This window comes from Pipistrellus kuhlii, unplaced genomic scaffold (assembly GCF_014108245.1).
Source record: "Pipistrellus kuhlii isolate mPipKuh1 unplaced genomic scaffold, mPipKuh1.p scaffold_m20_p_17, whole genome shotgun sequence".
Lineage (NCBI taxonomy): Eukaryota > Metazoa > Chordata > Mammalia > Chiroptera > Vespertilionidae > Pipistrellus > Pipistrellus kuhlii.
Genome location: NW_023425482.1, coordinates 10,295,735 through 10,312,790, shown reverse-complemented (window position 1 = coordinate 10,312,790; position 17,056 = coordinate 10,295,735). Strand labels below are relative to the sequence as shown.

Sequence of the window (17,056 nt, the reverse complement as noted above, 5' to 3'; positions counted from 1 at the left end):
CTCTCTCTCTCTCTCTCTCTCTCTCTCTCTCTCTCAAAAAAAAAAAATATATATTCTCAGGTGAGGATTAACAAGAGCAACCTGCCATTGTAATTTCAATGTATTTTGAGTGGGAAGGGGATAGGATAGCCTAAGGAACTTGTGTCATAGTTGGCAAAACCAATATAGGTAAAGTTTAGGAGCCACTGTCTTAAAAAAAAAAAAAAGCATAATTCTCTTGCTCCACCATCTCAGTCTGACTGCTTTGCCCCTGGGACTCTCCTTTCACTTTCTCAGGTGAAGAAGAAAAAGGTACAAACCAGGAGAGAAAGTGAGCTTTGAATAATAAATGGTTTTCAATTTGCTGCATTGAAAATTGAGAGTTGACTTGTATTTATTTTGTTTCTCCTCTAATTGCAAAAGGGTAATTATATGCCAGGATTATTCTAGTCATTCTAATTATGCATGCATCAATATTTATTGGTGTTTACCTAACCCACAGAGTACCCAAATGTTTCCCCCCCTCAGAGACCATTGGCAGAGCAGTATAAAATGAATAGGTGGCACGCTGTACAGAGATGAAGCTGCTTTAATTTCTCCATCCTTATTTGGAAGGAACATTTTGGTGGTGTTTCTTGAAAAGCAACACGTATGCCATTCAGATGAATCGAAGAAACGAAAGATAGTGCTGTGACTGCTATGAGTTCATGATATGTATTGAATGCAATTCTGGCACAGATGTTTCATTAGGGATTCAGTTAGGTAAGACAAATTAATAGCATTTGTTTAGATTTTCCTTTTTGCAGAAAACCTCTTCTCTTTAGCTGTGTGTTTGAATTTCTGTCACTGACAGGACCCTGTGGAATCCCTTCTCTTTTACCGAGCACTTACATATTTATGCTCTTCTCTACCTTCTCCCCCTCTTCCTCTTTTCCCTTTTACTTCATCCCTCCTCTCCATTTCCTTTCTTTGGCTCCTTCCCCACCCCCACCTCCTTAATTTTCTTTGGAGCTCCTAATTAGATAAAACTCAGAATTCTACCTTCAGCCTTCTTTTCTTCCACTGTCTACATCCTTCACCTAAAAGAACTCTTCAGTTCTCTTGGTTTGAACTCTGAACCATGAGTTGATGATTCCTAAATATATATATATATATATATATATATATATATATATATATATATATATATATATGAATCTGCCACTGGGATTTATTTATGGGGATGGCCCATTTATCTTAACCTAATGCCCAGAAGTGGATTTCTTATCTCCAGTAATACCTAGCTTTGGCCTCCCTTATTTCCCTTCATTCTCATATTAGTTTAATTTTTGCCTTGGCAAAGCCTCTTGGACTCACTCACTCTTTTTTCTATTCCTCTGCTTTCACTCTGGGATTTTGTTGTTGTTGTTGTTGTTGTTTTTTATAGCCTTCTGACTAGAGTAATACCCAAGAGGGTCAGCAAGTTAATCTTGGCAATTCTGTAAGGTTTGATAATCTCTAAAACAATCCAATCTGTGGCCACTTGTTTCTTCAACTCCCAGGCTCCAAAGAAGCTTCATCCCTGCACCACTCCCTTAAGTCCTGTGGAATGGGATGAAGCTGAGAGAGAGCCTTAAATAAGAGGTCATGAACTGGGGCAATGCAGGGGAGGGTATGGGGGGTCCAAACACACAATGTGGACCTCAAAGCCTTAGGAATGTGGAAGAAGAAGAGAGAGAAATGCCAGCAGAAAGATTTCCTTTCTATTGGTGGGGTGGCCCTGTAGAATGGCTGTTATTCTTTCCCTTAGAGGCATCTTGTTTAGCTACATGTACTCAAAATTTGGTCAAATTGTTAATTTCAATACAAATACAGTATTGTGAATCCAGTATTTTTTACTAGAATTCTTTAATATTATAGTGTATCTTGAAAAAAAAAAATCCTCATCTGAAGATATTTCCCCCCCCCCCCCATTTTTAGAGAGAGTAGAAGGAAGGAGGGGGAGAAAGAGAGAAACATTGACATGAGAAAGACACATAAATTGCTTGCCTTCCACACATGCCCTGACTGAGGCCGGGGATAGAACCTGCAACTGAGGTATTTGCCGTTTACTGGGAATCCAACCCGGAACCCTTCAGTCCATGGGCCAACACTCCAGTCACTGAGCCAAATCAGCGAGGGCTATCATGGATCTTAAATATATTTTCAAACAACTTCATAACTAAAGGTTTACCTCATGCAACTTATGGAAAATATTTATCATATACTTGACCCAGCTAGTTCACATTTTCAAATCAATCAGCCAGATCAAATGATTTGAATTCTTTTTTAATTCTATGCTTCAAATTGTATTTAATGATTAGCTGTTAGAAAAAATATGACTTCATATTTCAGTTCACATAAATATAATAACACCTTTATGACAACTAGTTCATGTTTGGTAGGTAGATTGACTAATTGATTGTGGAATTTCTTATTGCTGCCATGAGTTTTTTTACTTAGATTATTTTTATTGGAAAATTCAGAGCATGTTAAAGAGGAAGAAAAGGGACTGGGGTGCACTGAGCAGAACACATTTGAGTAGGAAATTAAAGGAGTTCAGGGAATTGGTCAAGTAAACAAGAGGATTCCAGACAGAGGGAAAAGCTAGAGCAGGTGTGTCTGTGGACTAAGAGCTACAGGGGCCAGATCATCTAGACTTGAAGCCATTTAAAGATTTTGGCTTTTATTTTGGATGATATGGGAAGCCTTTGCCTGATTTTTAGCAAATGGGTGATGTGAAAAAACTATGTTTATAAAAGGATTTCTCTGGAGTCAGGTTGAGAATGAACAGTAGGGAGACAAATGGAATCAGAAGGACCTATTAGAAGGCTTTTGCTGCCATTCAGGTAGGAGGTGATGGTAGCTTGGACCAAGTTAGTAGCAGTGGAGTAGTCAAGTCTGAATGTAGAGCCCACACAATTTCTTGATGGATTGGATGTGGATTGAGTCAATAGCAGAGACAAGGGGAGTTCAGTGTTTGTAGGATGTGCTCTTAGAAGGATGAAGTTGCCCTCACCGAGATGGGGAAAGCTGTGGGTAAAGTAAGTTTGGAACATGTAAGTTGGGGAAGAGTGAGCTGTGAGCTGATAGCTCTGTAGGATAGGTGGAAGAAAAGTTAGAGCTCATGGGACAATAAGAAGAGGAGGAATGTAAGAGAGAGTGAGAGCCCTGGTCAGTGTAGCTCAGTTGCTTGGAGCATCGTCTCAAGTGCTAAAGGGTCAGAGGTTTGATTCCTGGTCAGGGCACATGCCCAGATTGCAGGTCCCTAGTCATGCTGTGTGTGGGAAGCAATAAATCAATGTTTCTCTCAGACATCAAAGTTTCTCTCCTTCTCTCTCTCTCCTTTCCTTTCTGTCTAAAGTCAACAAAAGCATGTTCTCAGGTGAGGATTTAAAAAAAAAAAAAAAAAAAAGCTCAAGGAAACATCGATAAGATTGGCAAACTCCATAGTGGCAGCAGTGGGAGGCAATAAAAGGCCATGTTAGTAAGTCAAGGGTTTTTGTTTGATTTAATGTTATATGCTCTTCAATGATTACATTAGTTTCCTGGGGCTGCTATAACAAAATTACCACAAACTTTGTGGTTTAAACAACAGAAATTTATTTTCTCATAGTTGTGGAGGCCAGAAGTCTGATGTTAGGATGTGTCAAGGCCATGTGCCTTCTGAAGTTTCTAGGAGAGGACCTTTGCTTGCTTCCTCCAGCTTCTGGTAGCTCCATGTGTTCCTTGGCTGTGTCATAAATCTAATTTCTGCTACCATTTTTACATGACTTTTCCCTTATGCTTCCCTCTATCCTTTTTTTTTTTTTTTTTTTTTTTTTAATCTCTTACTAGAAGCCTGGTGCATGAAATTCGTGCACTGAGGTGGGGTTGTCCCTCAGCCCAGCCTGCATTCTCTCCAATCTGAGACCCCTTGCCAGACATCCCTTTCACAATCCACTTGCCTGTCTGCCTGATTGCCCCTAACCCGTTTCTCCCTGCCATCCTGATCATCCCCTAACCCCTTCCCTGACAGCCTTATTGACACTTAACTGCTCCCTTGCTAGCCCAATCACCCCCAACTACCCTCCTCTGCTGGCCATCTTGTGACACTATGAGGGCAGCCATCTTGTGACAGCATGGTGTGGCCATCTTGTGAGGGTGTCAGGGTCAATTTGCATATTACTTCTTTATTATATAAAACTAAAGGCCTGGTGCACGAAATTTGTGAGCTTGGCGGGGGCGGAGGGGGGGTTGTCCTCAGCCCAGCCTGTGCCCTCTCACAGTCCAGAAGCCCTCAATGGATGTCCAACTGCTGGCTTAGGCCCACTCCCCATGGGAGAGGCTCCTGCCATGACTGTTGTACTTGCCAACAGTGAACCTGGCTCAGGGCTTCTGGCTGAGTGGTGTTCTCCCAGTGGGAGTGCACTGACCACCAGGGGCAGCTCCTGTGTTACGTGTCTGCCCCCTTGTGGTCAATGCATGTCATAGCAACTGGTCGTTCCGCTGCTTGGTCTATTTGCATATTAACCTTTTATTATATAGAATAAGTACACCTATCATTGGATTAAAGGTCCATGCTAATTCAGGATGATCCCTTCTAGTTAAGAGATTCTCAACTTAATTATATCTGCAAAGACTCTCTTTTATTCCTATCAAATAATGTCACCTTCATAGATTCATGGGGTTAGGATATGGACATATCTTTTTGGGGTCACTATTTATCTTACTATGTTTCTTCCATTCTCTCCATCTCTTTACCCCAACTCCCAAATCATGAAAGGTAGGAGGAACTTTGATAACATTGACTTTGATGCTATAACGTTTGCTTTGCAAAGAGAAAAGTGAGGTTGAGCTTCACACAGAGTTCAAAATGAGAGACAAAAGTGGTGACTGACAAGGGGCAGAAGAAACTGCATTCCTAGGATCTTAAAGAAATCTTTGCAAAGCTTTGATGTCCCCAGGCCATGGGGTTGGTAATTTGAGTTAATCTTATCTGAATCCCAAAGTTTTAGAAAGTTCCAGCTGATATCTGAGTCATAATGACATAAAATATGATCATACTACAAAATCTATTTTTTAACCTGCTCTCCTAGCTCAGAAAATATTGCAAACAGGTTTTCAAGTCATTAAATATTCTTCAACAACATGATTTTTAATGTTTGTATGGCAGTCCATCAAATGAAAGTACTGTAATTTATATAACAAATCCTTATGCTAAGCCATTTAGAATGTTTCTATGTTTTACATATGATAAATAACACTGAAATGAACAAGTTTCTCTATAAATCATTGTACACATCTTTGATTATTTTCAAATGGGCTCATTTTAAATAATAATGAACAATTTTGCAATAGCAATTTCTGCTCATTGTTGTCTTTATGAATTAGAATTTTCCTTCAGGAAAAAAAATAGAGAGGAAGTTCTTGGAACATCTGGCATATAGTGCAATTTATTTTTCGTATTCAGCTGTGCACCCAAATTTTGAATGTCTTCTTTCTAATAGACTAATCCTAGACTTAACCTCCCTTCTACAAATACAGATGCAAGTGTGTTTCCTTCTGTGAGCCTTCAGGCTGGGAGTCATAACTATCAGAGAGAAGCCATGCCAAATTGTGCATGGGTTGCCTTCAGTTCCTATTTCTCAATTTGTAGTCCCCAGAAGAAGGGACAAAAACTGAAAGAATTACATTGCAGGAGTTTTCATTGAGACCAAAATAATTCTTGTGATAATGACTGTCATTGAAAACTCTGATATGCCCCCATTTAAATAGGTTATCTTCATAATCAGTATCCATTATTGCCGCAATATTGGTAAGAATGTTGCTGGCAAGAAACTGGACCTGAAGTAGGTCTGCCTCCGGCCATCTGGTCGTGTGTGGGTTTTTGATTTTGTGCAAGAAATAATTCACAACACAGGTCCAGGTGATGTTGAGAGCATGTTTGTTAAAGGTGGGGACAGTAAAGTACAGTTTTGTTAAAGGAAGGGCTTCAGACAGAAGAAGCAATGGGAGAGAGCCTGGGCCATGCTCTGCTTTGGCTCTCTTAAAACATTAGAGGGAAGAAGTGAGCCATGGCGGGGCTGCTGAAAAGTCAGTGAAGAGGCGGCCTTGGAGACAGGTTCAGGGGATTAGCCTGATGAGTTGCCACTGTCCATTGCTCTGCTGGTTGCAACTCTCAGAGACCCTAAGACTTTAGGAGAGAAAAGTGGAGATGTAAGCCTAAGAAAGATGAAAGGTCTGTGTGCTCCAGAGAGAGCCCACGCTGGGTCTTTGTCTTGAGGGTTCTTATCTGTTTCTTAAAGGCGGGAATTTTAGGATAGGACTTAGGTGAGGTTTTCAATAGAATTTCATCAGCTTGATGCTGATATACCAAAATGAAATTTATTCCACTGACTTAATAGTGCTTGGGTGTGGTTGGCACAAATGGCACTAATGGGATCTTTGTGACTTATTTCCCTGAGTATAGTGATTTAAGCTAAGTATCCCCCGATGGGGGAGGAGGGGAGAGGTGTAAATCACTTACTTATAGATATCCTTGGTTAGGGAAGATGGAATTTTGTAATTTACTAAAGGGTGTCAACTGTTTGGTCATTATTTTTAACTATCCAAACTGCATGAACAGCAATATGCTAAGTGAAGAAAAGTTCATCCTAGGATCAGGTCTTACCTTACAATTGTCCTTTGCTGGATACCTGGGGCTTTCCAGCCAGGTGACCCTCTGTAGCTGGCCAATTGTCCTTGTTCTGCTCAGGTCTGTCTAACTGCTTACCACAGTAAGATTTCAGATCACAATTTGGGGAGATGTATAGATGCGCCAATTTTTAAATTTGCAAAGTAAGAGTATCAAAATAGAAACAACAACTAAACTGTGATATCCCATGGCCATCATTCAGATAGGAAAAAATATTTTAATTCTCCACTTTCCCTCCCCAACTAGAAGGTAACTAGTTTTAATAACCCTGCTCAGAAGACAGAAGATAGCAGAAATCCAATTACAGTCAAACCTTGGTTCTTAAACTTCACAATTTGGTTCTTTATCAAGTTGTTCACTGAAAAAAAAAAAAAAATGCCACAGTTAAACAAACTTTGGTTCTGGACTTGTCAACCCTTTCTAATGTATCAGCATGACAAAAAGCATCTCTCAGGCCACAAACAAAGGAGAGAATGTACCAGTATGAGTCATATTACTCCTAAACCTCATGTTGTAAACATCTCAAGAAATTGTGCTGTGAATACTTTGGAAGTTCTTTGTTTGTTTGTTTGTTCGTTCCTGGCGAGATTAACACAATTTTAAAACATAAAGAGGCTTTCGAGAGTGTTAATGTTGCTAATTGTGCAAAAGAAACATCACAGACCACTGCAGAGGTAAAAAAAACAACTGTTGTTGATTTGGATAAAGGAAAAGCAGTTAGCTGGCGACAGCATTTCAGAGGCAGTGACATGGGAAAGAGTGCAGATGCTGCACACTGACCTCCTGAAAGACACTCATGGAACGAATGTGAAAATGTTTCTTTAAGGATAGTAAGGAGTAGTTCAATAAATTTAAGAAAATTTCTTGTTTATAGATTAAACAGTACATTAGACATGTACTGTATATAAGGAAGGTTAAAACGAAATCATTTGGGGGTCTGGAAGGAATTAATTCAACTTAAATTATGTCTAATGGAAAAAAATGACTCTGTTTTTAAACAAATCACTTCTCAAACAGCCTACCAGAACAAATTAAGTTTGAGAACCCAGGTTCCACTGTAGTACCATTCGTGCCAACCACACCCAAGGACTATGACATCTGACATTGGGCGAAAAAAATCTCATTTTGACGCATCAGCATAAAGCTGATGAATATGCTATTAAGATCCGCCCCTAAGCCCTCCCCTAAAGCCCTAGCCCGTAAAAACCTCAAGACAAGGATCCAGTGCTCACTCTCCCTTCTAGGAGCACATTCACACCTTTTCCTTCTTCTTCATCTGCCCCTATAAGCAAGCATCTCCTAAACTCTAAGGGACCTCACAAGACTTGTAACCCAGGGAGCAATGGGCAGCAGCAGCTGGTCCCAGGCTAACCCCGTGAACCTGTCCCTAAGGCACCCTTTTCTCTGACTCTCCAGTGAGCTGACAACAGGCCCACCTTGACTTACTTCTTTCCTATAATGTTTCTAGAGAGACAAAGCATCACCCCTAACCCCATCTCTCTCTCTTGTTGCTTCTTCTATCCTAAGCCCCTCCTTGTCTCACTGATTTCAACTTTAATAAACATAGTACTCTCACAACCACTTGGACTTGTGTTGTGAAATCTTTCCTGTCCAAGTCAAGCACCCACACTCTACTGGCTGGCCCTAGGCAGACTTGCACCTGGCTGGTTCTCCTTTCTGGTAACATTATGAGAGAGAAGAAAAGCCCCAGAAAGCCAAAGACTTGTGAGTATTCTGGTCATTTATCTATGTCTACATAAAGCCGCCAGGGTAATAGATGAATATTTAAATGTTTTTTTTAAAATGTATTTTTTATATATGTGCTCTTGATTGGAATCAAACCTGGGACCCTTCAGTCCTGAGGCCAACACTCTATCCACTGAGCCAAACCAGCTAGGCCAATATTTAAATGTGTGTGTGTGTGTGTGTGTGTGTGTGTGTTTTGTTGTTGTTGTTGTTGTTGTTGTTGTTGTTGTTTTACTGAGATTATAAACCTCCTTAGAGAACTATCTTGTAATTTGTGCTTAAACATACTTATTGAATTTAAAGAAAGGTGTGTGTGTGTGTGTGCATTTGACCTTTTCATTCTTATTATGGTTATTGCCCCTTGCTGTGTCAGTGCTGAAAAGAGAAAGGGATAGAAACAAATATATAATACTAGAGGCCCAGTGCACAACATTTGTGCACTCAGTGGGGGTCCCTCAGCCTGGCCTGTGCCCTTTCACAGTCTGGGAGCCCTCGGGGGATGTCTGACTGACAGCATAGGCCTGCAGGGAACTCCTGACACCACCACTCTGCTAGCCCTCCGCTATGAACCCAGCTTCTGGCTGAGCATTGTTCCTCTTTGGGAGTGTAGTGAACACCAGGGGGCAGCTCCTGCATTGATTGTCTGCCCTCTGGTGGTCAGTGTGCATCATACTGACTAGTCATTCTGCCATCAGGCTGAAACTGGCTCTCCAACATATCCCGAGGGGTTCCAGATTTCGAGATGGTTCAGGCCAGGCCAAGGAACCCTACTAGTATACAATTGGAGCTGGAGAGGGATGCAGGAGGTTGGCCAGCTGGGGAGGGCTCCAGGACTTGTCCAGCCCCTCTCTATCAGTCCTGATAGGCTGGACCCCAGCAGCAAGCTAACCTCTAGTGATCAGTGCACATCATAGCGAGCAGTTGAGCAGCCTTAGCATATCATTAGCATATTACACTTTGATTGGTTAAATGACCGACTGGACACTTAGCATATTAGGCTTTTATTATATAGAATTTTACTGAAAATACTGTGCTCCCTCTGGACCCTACCTCTCCAGGGGAGATATAAATAATTGAATCTCATTCTAAGAAGGCCAGGCTTCTATGTTGATATAAAAATGTCCAAATCTGTAGAGAATTTTTATGAGTTTATTTGAGCCCAAACTGATGGCAGTTACTGTAAGCAAGATCTCAAATGCTTCCAAGAATAAGTTTGCAGTTTCTTTCATCCATTTGGAAATAAGGAGAAAACATAAGGAAGATTATATGAAGTTGGAAGACAGTGAGGTGGATATTGGGTTACAGGACAGTTAACAAGATTATGTGCCCTCTTATTTCGAAGGTGTGTTAATCTAGATGCACAAAATCAAGGGACAGGGCTCCTTTCTCTAAAAGGGTATATGCCTCAAGGAGTGGCTATCCACCAAGACCTGCCCAGTTAGGGATTTATGATCATATAACCCTGTGAGGTTACCTTATATAGAATCTCTTTTCCATCCACATGAAGGATTTTTTAAAACCTATGTACAATAAATGAAATCTGATCTATTTAGAATCTGACTCCACCAGATAATTACGGAGTTTAGATATATTTACCCTCAAACACTTCAATGACAGTAAAACAACTTGATCCAACCCTAACTTCTGGTTATTTTCTCCTGCTCACCTCCCACCCCAACCCTCCCCCGAATGTATGAAATAAAGAATGACATATGCAATACTTACTCAATTACAATTTAACATTTAAAATATTAGTTATCACCTCAAATCTTGAAAAACATTATAAAACTGTGTTACCAGAAAGACCACCCTGATATCCCTGAGATTATCTGTTATGACCCGTACCGCCCTGTCCATATCTTAAAGTTTGGGTCACCGTGACATCAACACATGGTCATTCTCTACTTAGTGAATTATGCTATCACCATGCTACACTCATCATAACAACATATTCTTTGGTTACTGCAAAAACATGATTTTTAAAATGTTTGAACTCTTAAAAATGTTACTGTTTCAGGCACTTAGCACCAGAGGAACCATATTTTACTGTACATATGGGGCAACGCAGAGAGTCTAGGACGACTAGCCTGCAGAAGGTAAGACGTAATAATAATCTTTAGATATCTGAAAGAAATAAGATGTGGTCTGAGTGACTCCAAATGGGACAGGAAGGACAAATGCCACAAGCAAGCTTTTTCTAGAGCAGAGCTTTCTAGTTTGCCAAGCTATCATGACCTGGAAAGTCATGTGAACTGGCAGTAGACAAGATGACCACTTGGTGGAGATGTTACAGAGAGAAACTCCATTTCAGATAGAAAGGTACTTCTTCAAATTCTTTTCCAAAAGCCAAGGATTCTAAGAAAAATCTACATTCTAGGATTCTCAGCATTTATTTTTTTATTTTTGCCCAGGTTGGGAAATTCCCTATTTTGGGTAAAATATCTTGTCTTCAGAAGCTGCCTTCAAAAAGGGAGGAAGCCTCACATGGGCTCACTGGCATCACGAGGAAGAACGAGTATACCGCCCTAGCTTGATTGGCTCAGTGAATAAAGCATCAGCCTGTGAACTGAAGAGTCCTGGTTTTGATTCTGGTCAAGGGCACTTACCTCAGTGGTAGGCTCCTCCCTAGCCTGGGCCCTGGTTGGGGCACATCCAAGAGGCAACCTATCTATGTGTTTCTCTCAAATCGATATTTTTCTGTCTTCCCCTCTCTCTTTCACTTTCCAGTTGGCTCCTCCTTGGAAAGCTAAGAAAAGGCTTGCCAGAAATGGGAGACTGGCCAGCAAGGATGGCCTCAAGGATAGCTCTAGGACAAAACGATGGGGACAAAGAAGAGACACAATCCAGCTCAGTCATATGGAGGAAGTCTTCATTCAGAGGCAGAACAGCTCTTACGTGGACTAGACCCTGCAGTCCTTTATCAAAGGGAGGCAGAGATATGCTGTTAAGAAGGGGCTAATTCTTACCTTGAAATTTTGCAGCTCCATTTGTGTTCTTAATTGGTAGAAAGCCTTCCTTTATACCACCATCTATTCCCACTAGTCACTGCTCAGGTGGCAGCCCCTCCTTCAGCTCCCCAAGGTCAGGAACTGGATATTCACTCAACAAATATTAAGTACATGCAATGTCCCAGGCACTATTTTGTGCAGAGTGAATAAACAACAACAAAACAGATATAGTTCTTGCCCAAATCGTTTGTGGCCTAGTAGTGGAGATAGAAAAATCCTAAAAATGAATGAAGTACCGAATTACAAATTGAACTAAGTGCAGTGAAGAGAATGAATAAATAGGGTGTGGTGACAGAAGATATTCAGGTAGGATGACAGGGGGAATAAGTGTGTGATGAACTGAATGAAGAAATAAATGAATAAGGTGGTGGCTGGCAAGAACCCTCCATCTGCCCCAGAGCCCTCCTAAAGCAGTGCATGTTCCTAAACAGTGAGCCAAGTGGCCATCATCCTGTCATTGCCAGGCACCATGCAAGAATTATGTCGTTCACTTTTAAAAACAACACTGGGAAGCTGGGCTTCCTTTATGAAGAGAAGGAAACTGAGTTCATGAAAGGCAGGTAACTTGCTCAGTGCCTCACAGCTAGTAAGAGGCAGAGTCAGGATTCAAATTCAGTTCTGTGAGATTTTCAAGCCCATATTATTAGTACTATGCATCTCCTTCCACATCAGAAGGCAAGGATCACCTGGACTTTCCTGTCACAGGAGTGCTTGTCCTCTCCTTGGGAGTTCCAGAACTGAGCAGCTGGGAAGCCACATGGGCTGCCACCAGGAGAAGATTCACTTCATCTCCAGTGGCTTGCACCCATCAGGGTACTCACCTGGGCGTTTGGCCCAGCTTTAGTGTGGGAGCCGCTGACGAAGTGCCAAGCCCCCCTGTAAGGAGCAGGAACCATCCTATATCTTCCCCTGGAAAACCATCTGACATGAGAGCTAGCTTGTCTGAATCCTCCTGGCTGGGGGGGCCAAGAAGCCTGAGAGTGGTACCTGCACCTGGAGTGGGTGTGCCCAGGACGGAGAGGAGTAAACAGGGTGTGTGGAGGGGGACAATATGAGGTTTACCCAAAGGGAATTCCAGATCCTTTCCCCTAAGCTTCCTGACCTGGAATTGGCAACATCTCCCCACCTCAGGTGTCCAAGTGGCGGGACGGGCAGACAAGAGGTGTCATGGCTCATGTGAGACCCCCAAAATGACTTTGTCATCATACCTCGCCATCCCAGTACATAATATGTGTCATACCTGGTCTTCCTTGGGTCTGGAGATAGCCCTGATCCCAGGTAGGCTCCTTTTACAGCTGAGCTGGCCAAGGACAGTGACTCACCAAAGGCTCATCTGAGACCAGAGCCAGCTTCCCAGGCTCCCTGTCCAAAGTGCTCTGGACCTTCTCACATGATAGGCAGCTGGGTACATTTTCTCCATAGCCCTGCCTCCCCTGGATCATCCATTGTTGGAATCCCTTTCTCCTTCCTGCCCCTCAACATTTGCCAACTTCGTCCATATTTGGGGACAAGTCAACATCCCATTGGGTATTCTTCTCATTCTTCCTGTGAGGGAAACTAGAGTTTACCACCCCAAAATATGCTTTTGGGACATTGATTCTTGTAATTCTCAAGAAACAGAAGACTCCCTGACCACCCTGACTACCTAAAAGAATTTAGAGGACCTGCTCCAAGAAGGGAGGTATCACAGATAACTACAGTTTAAGGTGAACTAGAAACGGGGGGACCTAGATTGCTCTTTAGCCTATTTGATCGAAGTTCTCTCTGTGTTCCATTCTTAAAGATGGTCCATTAAACATTTATTTCCCAAACCTTTGCTTTTCCATCTCCATGTGAATTGCCTTCCTCCCCTTTGAAGTCCCAAATCAGTACCCTCCCCCCTCCACAGCTTTCCTTAGCTGAGATGGCATATAAGTCTCAACTACCTGATTTGTCCCAGAGTCTCATATTTAAAAATATATATATATCTATATTTTATTAATTTTTCTACAGAGAGGAAGGGAGAGAGATAGTTAGAAACACCAATGAGAGAGATACATCGATCATCTGCCTCCTGCACACCCCCCACTGGGGATATGCTCACAACGAAGAAATCGAACCTGGGACCCTTCAGTTCGCAGGCCAATGCTCCATCCACTGAGCCAAACCGGTTTTGGCCGGGGTCTCGTATTCTTAAAGAACCCCAAAATGTGTATATGTAATACATTTGGTTATTTTCTTCTGTTAATCTGTCTCATGTTAATTTGATTAATAGTCTAGTCAGAAGAACTTAGAAAGGTGGGAGCAAATTTTATTTTTTCCTCCCCTACACTGTCCTGTTTAAAAAACACAAATTACCAGCATTTATGAAACTCCTGGTGTTCCAAGCAGGATCTGCTAAGTGCTTTATCTTGATATTTTTATTACTTTACAGCTGAGGGGCAGGGGTATAAGGAGGTGATGTTACCTACCCAAGATGACCTAGATAGTAAGTAGCAGTGATGCAGGGGTCCGGGGGGGGGGGGGGGGTGTCCAGGGATTTGAGTGTCCGTGACCCACTGTGTTCTTGGCTTCCCATTGGAAATAATTCAAATTTGAGCCAGCATAGAGGTTACAGTGAAAGCGAGTTTATTAGTGAAACAGTGAGACAGAGAATGGGCTACTCCTCAGATCCCCTTAGTGGAATTTGCTTCCTTTTTGAGGTTCATTTAATGGGGGGAAGAGGAGGGCGGTATTCAATGAGGGGGAGGAATATTTAGGGTCTTCCAGGAAAAGGAGATTTCTCCTCTGAGAAATCTCAGAGGAGTTTCATCAACCAATTATAAAAACTTTAAATTGATTTTTAGAGAGAGAGGAAGGGAGAGGGAGAAAGAAAAACATCTGACAACCGATTGATTGCCTCCTACATGCTTCCTACTGGGGGTTGAGCCCACAACCCGGGCACGTGCCCTGACCCAGAATCCAACCAGCAACGTTTTGGTGCCCGAGAGGATGCCCAACCAACTTAGCCACACTGGCCATAGCTCAAAGGTCATTTTGTGCTCTTCTAAGGATTTTTTATTTCTGATCATGGCAACTCTGGGTGTCTTGTTTAGCATGCTAATGCACTATAATAAGCATATAATAAGACTACGGGTTACCATTAGGTGAAATTAGTTGCCATATTGGATTGAGCTGGTCTCTGTTGGTTTTAAGCCATAAACTCGGAGTGTGTGTGTGGAGGGTGTGAGATGGGCTTGTGTCTTACTATCTTCTTGACAGCTCCCGTGGGTTTTATTGATTGCAGCTATTCTGCCACATACCCTATCTCAGCAGAGCTAAAATTGGATTTGAATATAAGTAATCTGACCTCTGAGTGAGAAATTTTCTTGTCTCTCCCAATATAGCAATGCCCAGCCTTTGTGGGAACTCTGGTGCCTGGAACACACAAGGCATGCCATAAGCTCAGGTGTTCGGCGCCCTCTTGGGGCAGTCAGTGCTGTTGCTGGTGGTCAGTAAGGTGTCTGAGCCCAGACCCACTGTTAATCCTCTCCCAGCCTCGGTTTCCTCTTTGTAAAATGGGGGCAATACTATCCACCTTGAAATGTTTCCTAAGGTTAGAATGAGGCCAAGGTAAGGAAGCACTAGTACATTACATACTACCTTTTATTTGTTACCTAAGATGAGAAGTACAGGAGAGTAGGGAAGAACATACACTTCTGAAACAAGGCTGCAGTCAAAACCGGTTTGGCTCAATGGATAGAGCGTCAGCTTGGGGACTGAAAGGTCCCGGGTTCGATTCCGGTCAAAGGCATGTACCTTGGTTGCGGGCATATCCCCAGTAGGGGGTGTGTAAGAGGCAGCTGATCGATGACTCTCTCTCATTGATGTTTCTAACTCTCTATCTCTCTCCCTTCCTTTCTGTACAAAATCAATAAAATATATTAAAAAAAAAAAAAAAAAGGCTGCAGGACTCCAATGTTGTGTGATATTGGGCAAGTCTCTTAACCTCTCTGTGCCTCGGTGTTCTCCCTGTAAAATCACTACAATAAAAGAATCTACCATCATGAGGATATTATATTCAAAAACACTGAACATTTTGACTGTTTGAATGCCAATGCCTGGAACAGTCAGTGCATGGCAGAGAATAGGGTCTCAATAAAATGAATGAATAAGCCCTAGCCAGTTTGGCTCAGTGAATAGAGTGTCAGCTGTGGAATGAAGGGTGACGGGTTCAATTCCTGTCAAGGGCACATGTCCGGATTGCAGACTCGATCCCCAGTAGGAGCTGATCAATGATTCTCTCTCATCATTTATATAATATATGTTAAATATATATATATATATATATATATATATATATATATATATATATATATATATATATATATATATATTTAAAAGGATGAATGGATAAATAGCTAAATATGATCCCTGGCATAAATACATACTGATATGAATGTATGGGCCATTATTATTTGTATTATCATTGTCATTATCTCACCCAGGCATATCTCTCCTCTGCCATGAATCTCTTTTTTCTAGTTTTTATTTCCTCTCCATCCACCCTCAGCCTGACTCAGGTGGGAGATGGCAGGGACATGGACAGATGGCAGTGATACCTTCCCCTTCCAGGGTTCATTTTCCAAACTTCACTGGTTGTCTGGATTTATTTCTCTCTCTCTCTCTCTCGCTCTCTCTCTCTCTCTCTCTCTCTCTCTCTCTCTCTCTCTCTCTCTCACACACACACACACACACACACACACACACACGAGTCAGGAAAAGAGCTGGACAAACAGACACATCACAGGCTCCTGGAGAAGCATATTTTTCCAGGTGCTAGAGGTTTTGTAATTCACCATTCAGACTGAATTTTGTCAATAATTATCCAACTAGCTATCTCTCCAGAGATCATTAAAAAACGAATGCGTGTTTGTTGTGGGTGTGAACGTGCAGATGTCATGCACACAGTGGGTGTGTGTGTGGAGCAATCAAATAGGAAGTGCTCTGGCATTTATATCCAACTGTATGCTGGTTTAAATTACCCACTAGGAAATATGTGTCTGTATGAGTATGATTAATCCAGGCTCATTCAAAATGTGTCAGGGCTTTCTCTCCCCCCTCCCTTCTTGGCTCTCCGTTCATATAACCCAGGCTGCCTCCAGCCAGCTTTTCTCCACTTGTCCTGAGCGCGAAAAGGTGCAGCGGAATCTCTGAGAATGAGCACGTTCTCCTCTGAGACAGCGTGGCTCTGCCTGGCTGTCACGGCAGCCCTGGGAGGACTAGTTCTTTGCAAACTCAAGAGTCCAGGACAGGTGGGGAGGAAGGTGGTCTGCCTGGTGGTCCTCTGGGGAGGGGCTTGCCTGTTAAGCCTGTCCCTCTTCTGGAGTTTGATCCTGTTCTCCTTGTCATGCTTCCTCCTGTATATTTACTTATCTGGCCAAGAATTGTTACCTGTGGACCAAAAGGCTGTGCTAATCACAGGTAAGTGGATGACACTGCGATTCTCACTCAGGGCAGAATCTGGCACTTGCTTTGCCTTAGAGAGATGTTTTCGGAGTCGGTTTAAAGAGAGAATGCTTGGTGTGGAGTAAATGAAGGGACATCTCCAAGTGGTTTTCGAGACACTGTGTTTTGGTTTGTTTTCTTCAGGAGGTGTACTCATAGAGGG

The 17,056-nt window shown here is 42.2% G+C and overlaps 1 protein-coding gene across 2 annotated transcripts in view; it reads left to right on the top strand.

The window, feature by feature from the left end:
* Positions 1 to 16,518: 16,518 nt before the first annotated feature.
* Positions 16,519 to 17,056, top strand: part of HSD17B2 (hydroxysteroid 17-beta dehydrogenase 2) — a 51,842-nt gene continuing 51,304 nt past the window's right edge. Inside the window, exon 1 of one of the 2 annotated variants that reach the window (XM_045582654.1) lies at positions 16,519 to 16,869. In XM_045582654.1, the coding sequence (XP_045438610.1) occupies positions 16,605 to 16,869 (265 nt within the window). In that variant the 5' untranslated portion in view covers positions 16,519 to 16,604. The remainder of the gene's footprint in view (positions 16,870 to 17,056) is intronic. The other variant, XM_036440698.2, reaches the window with a different exon arrangement.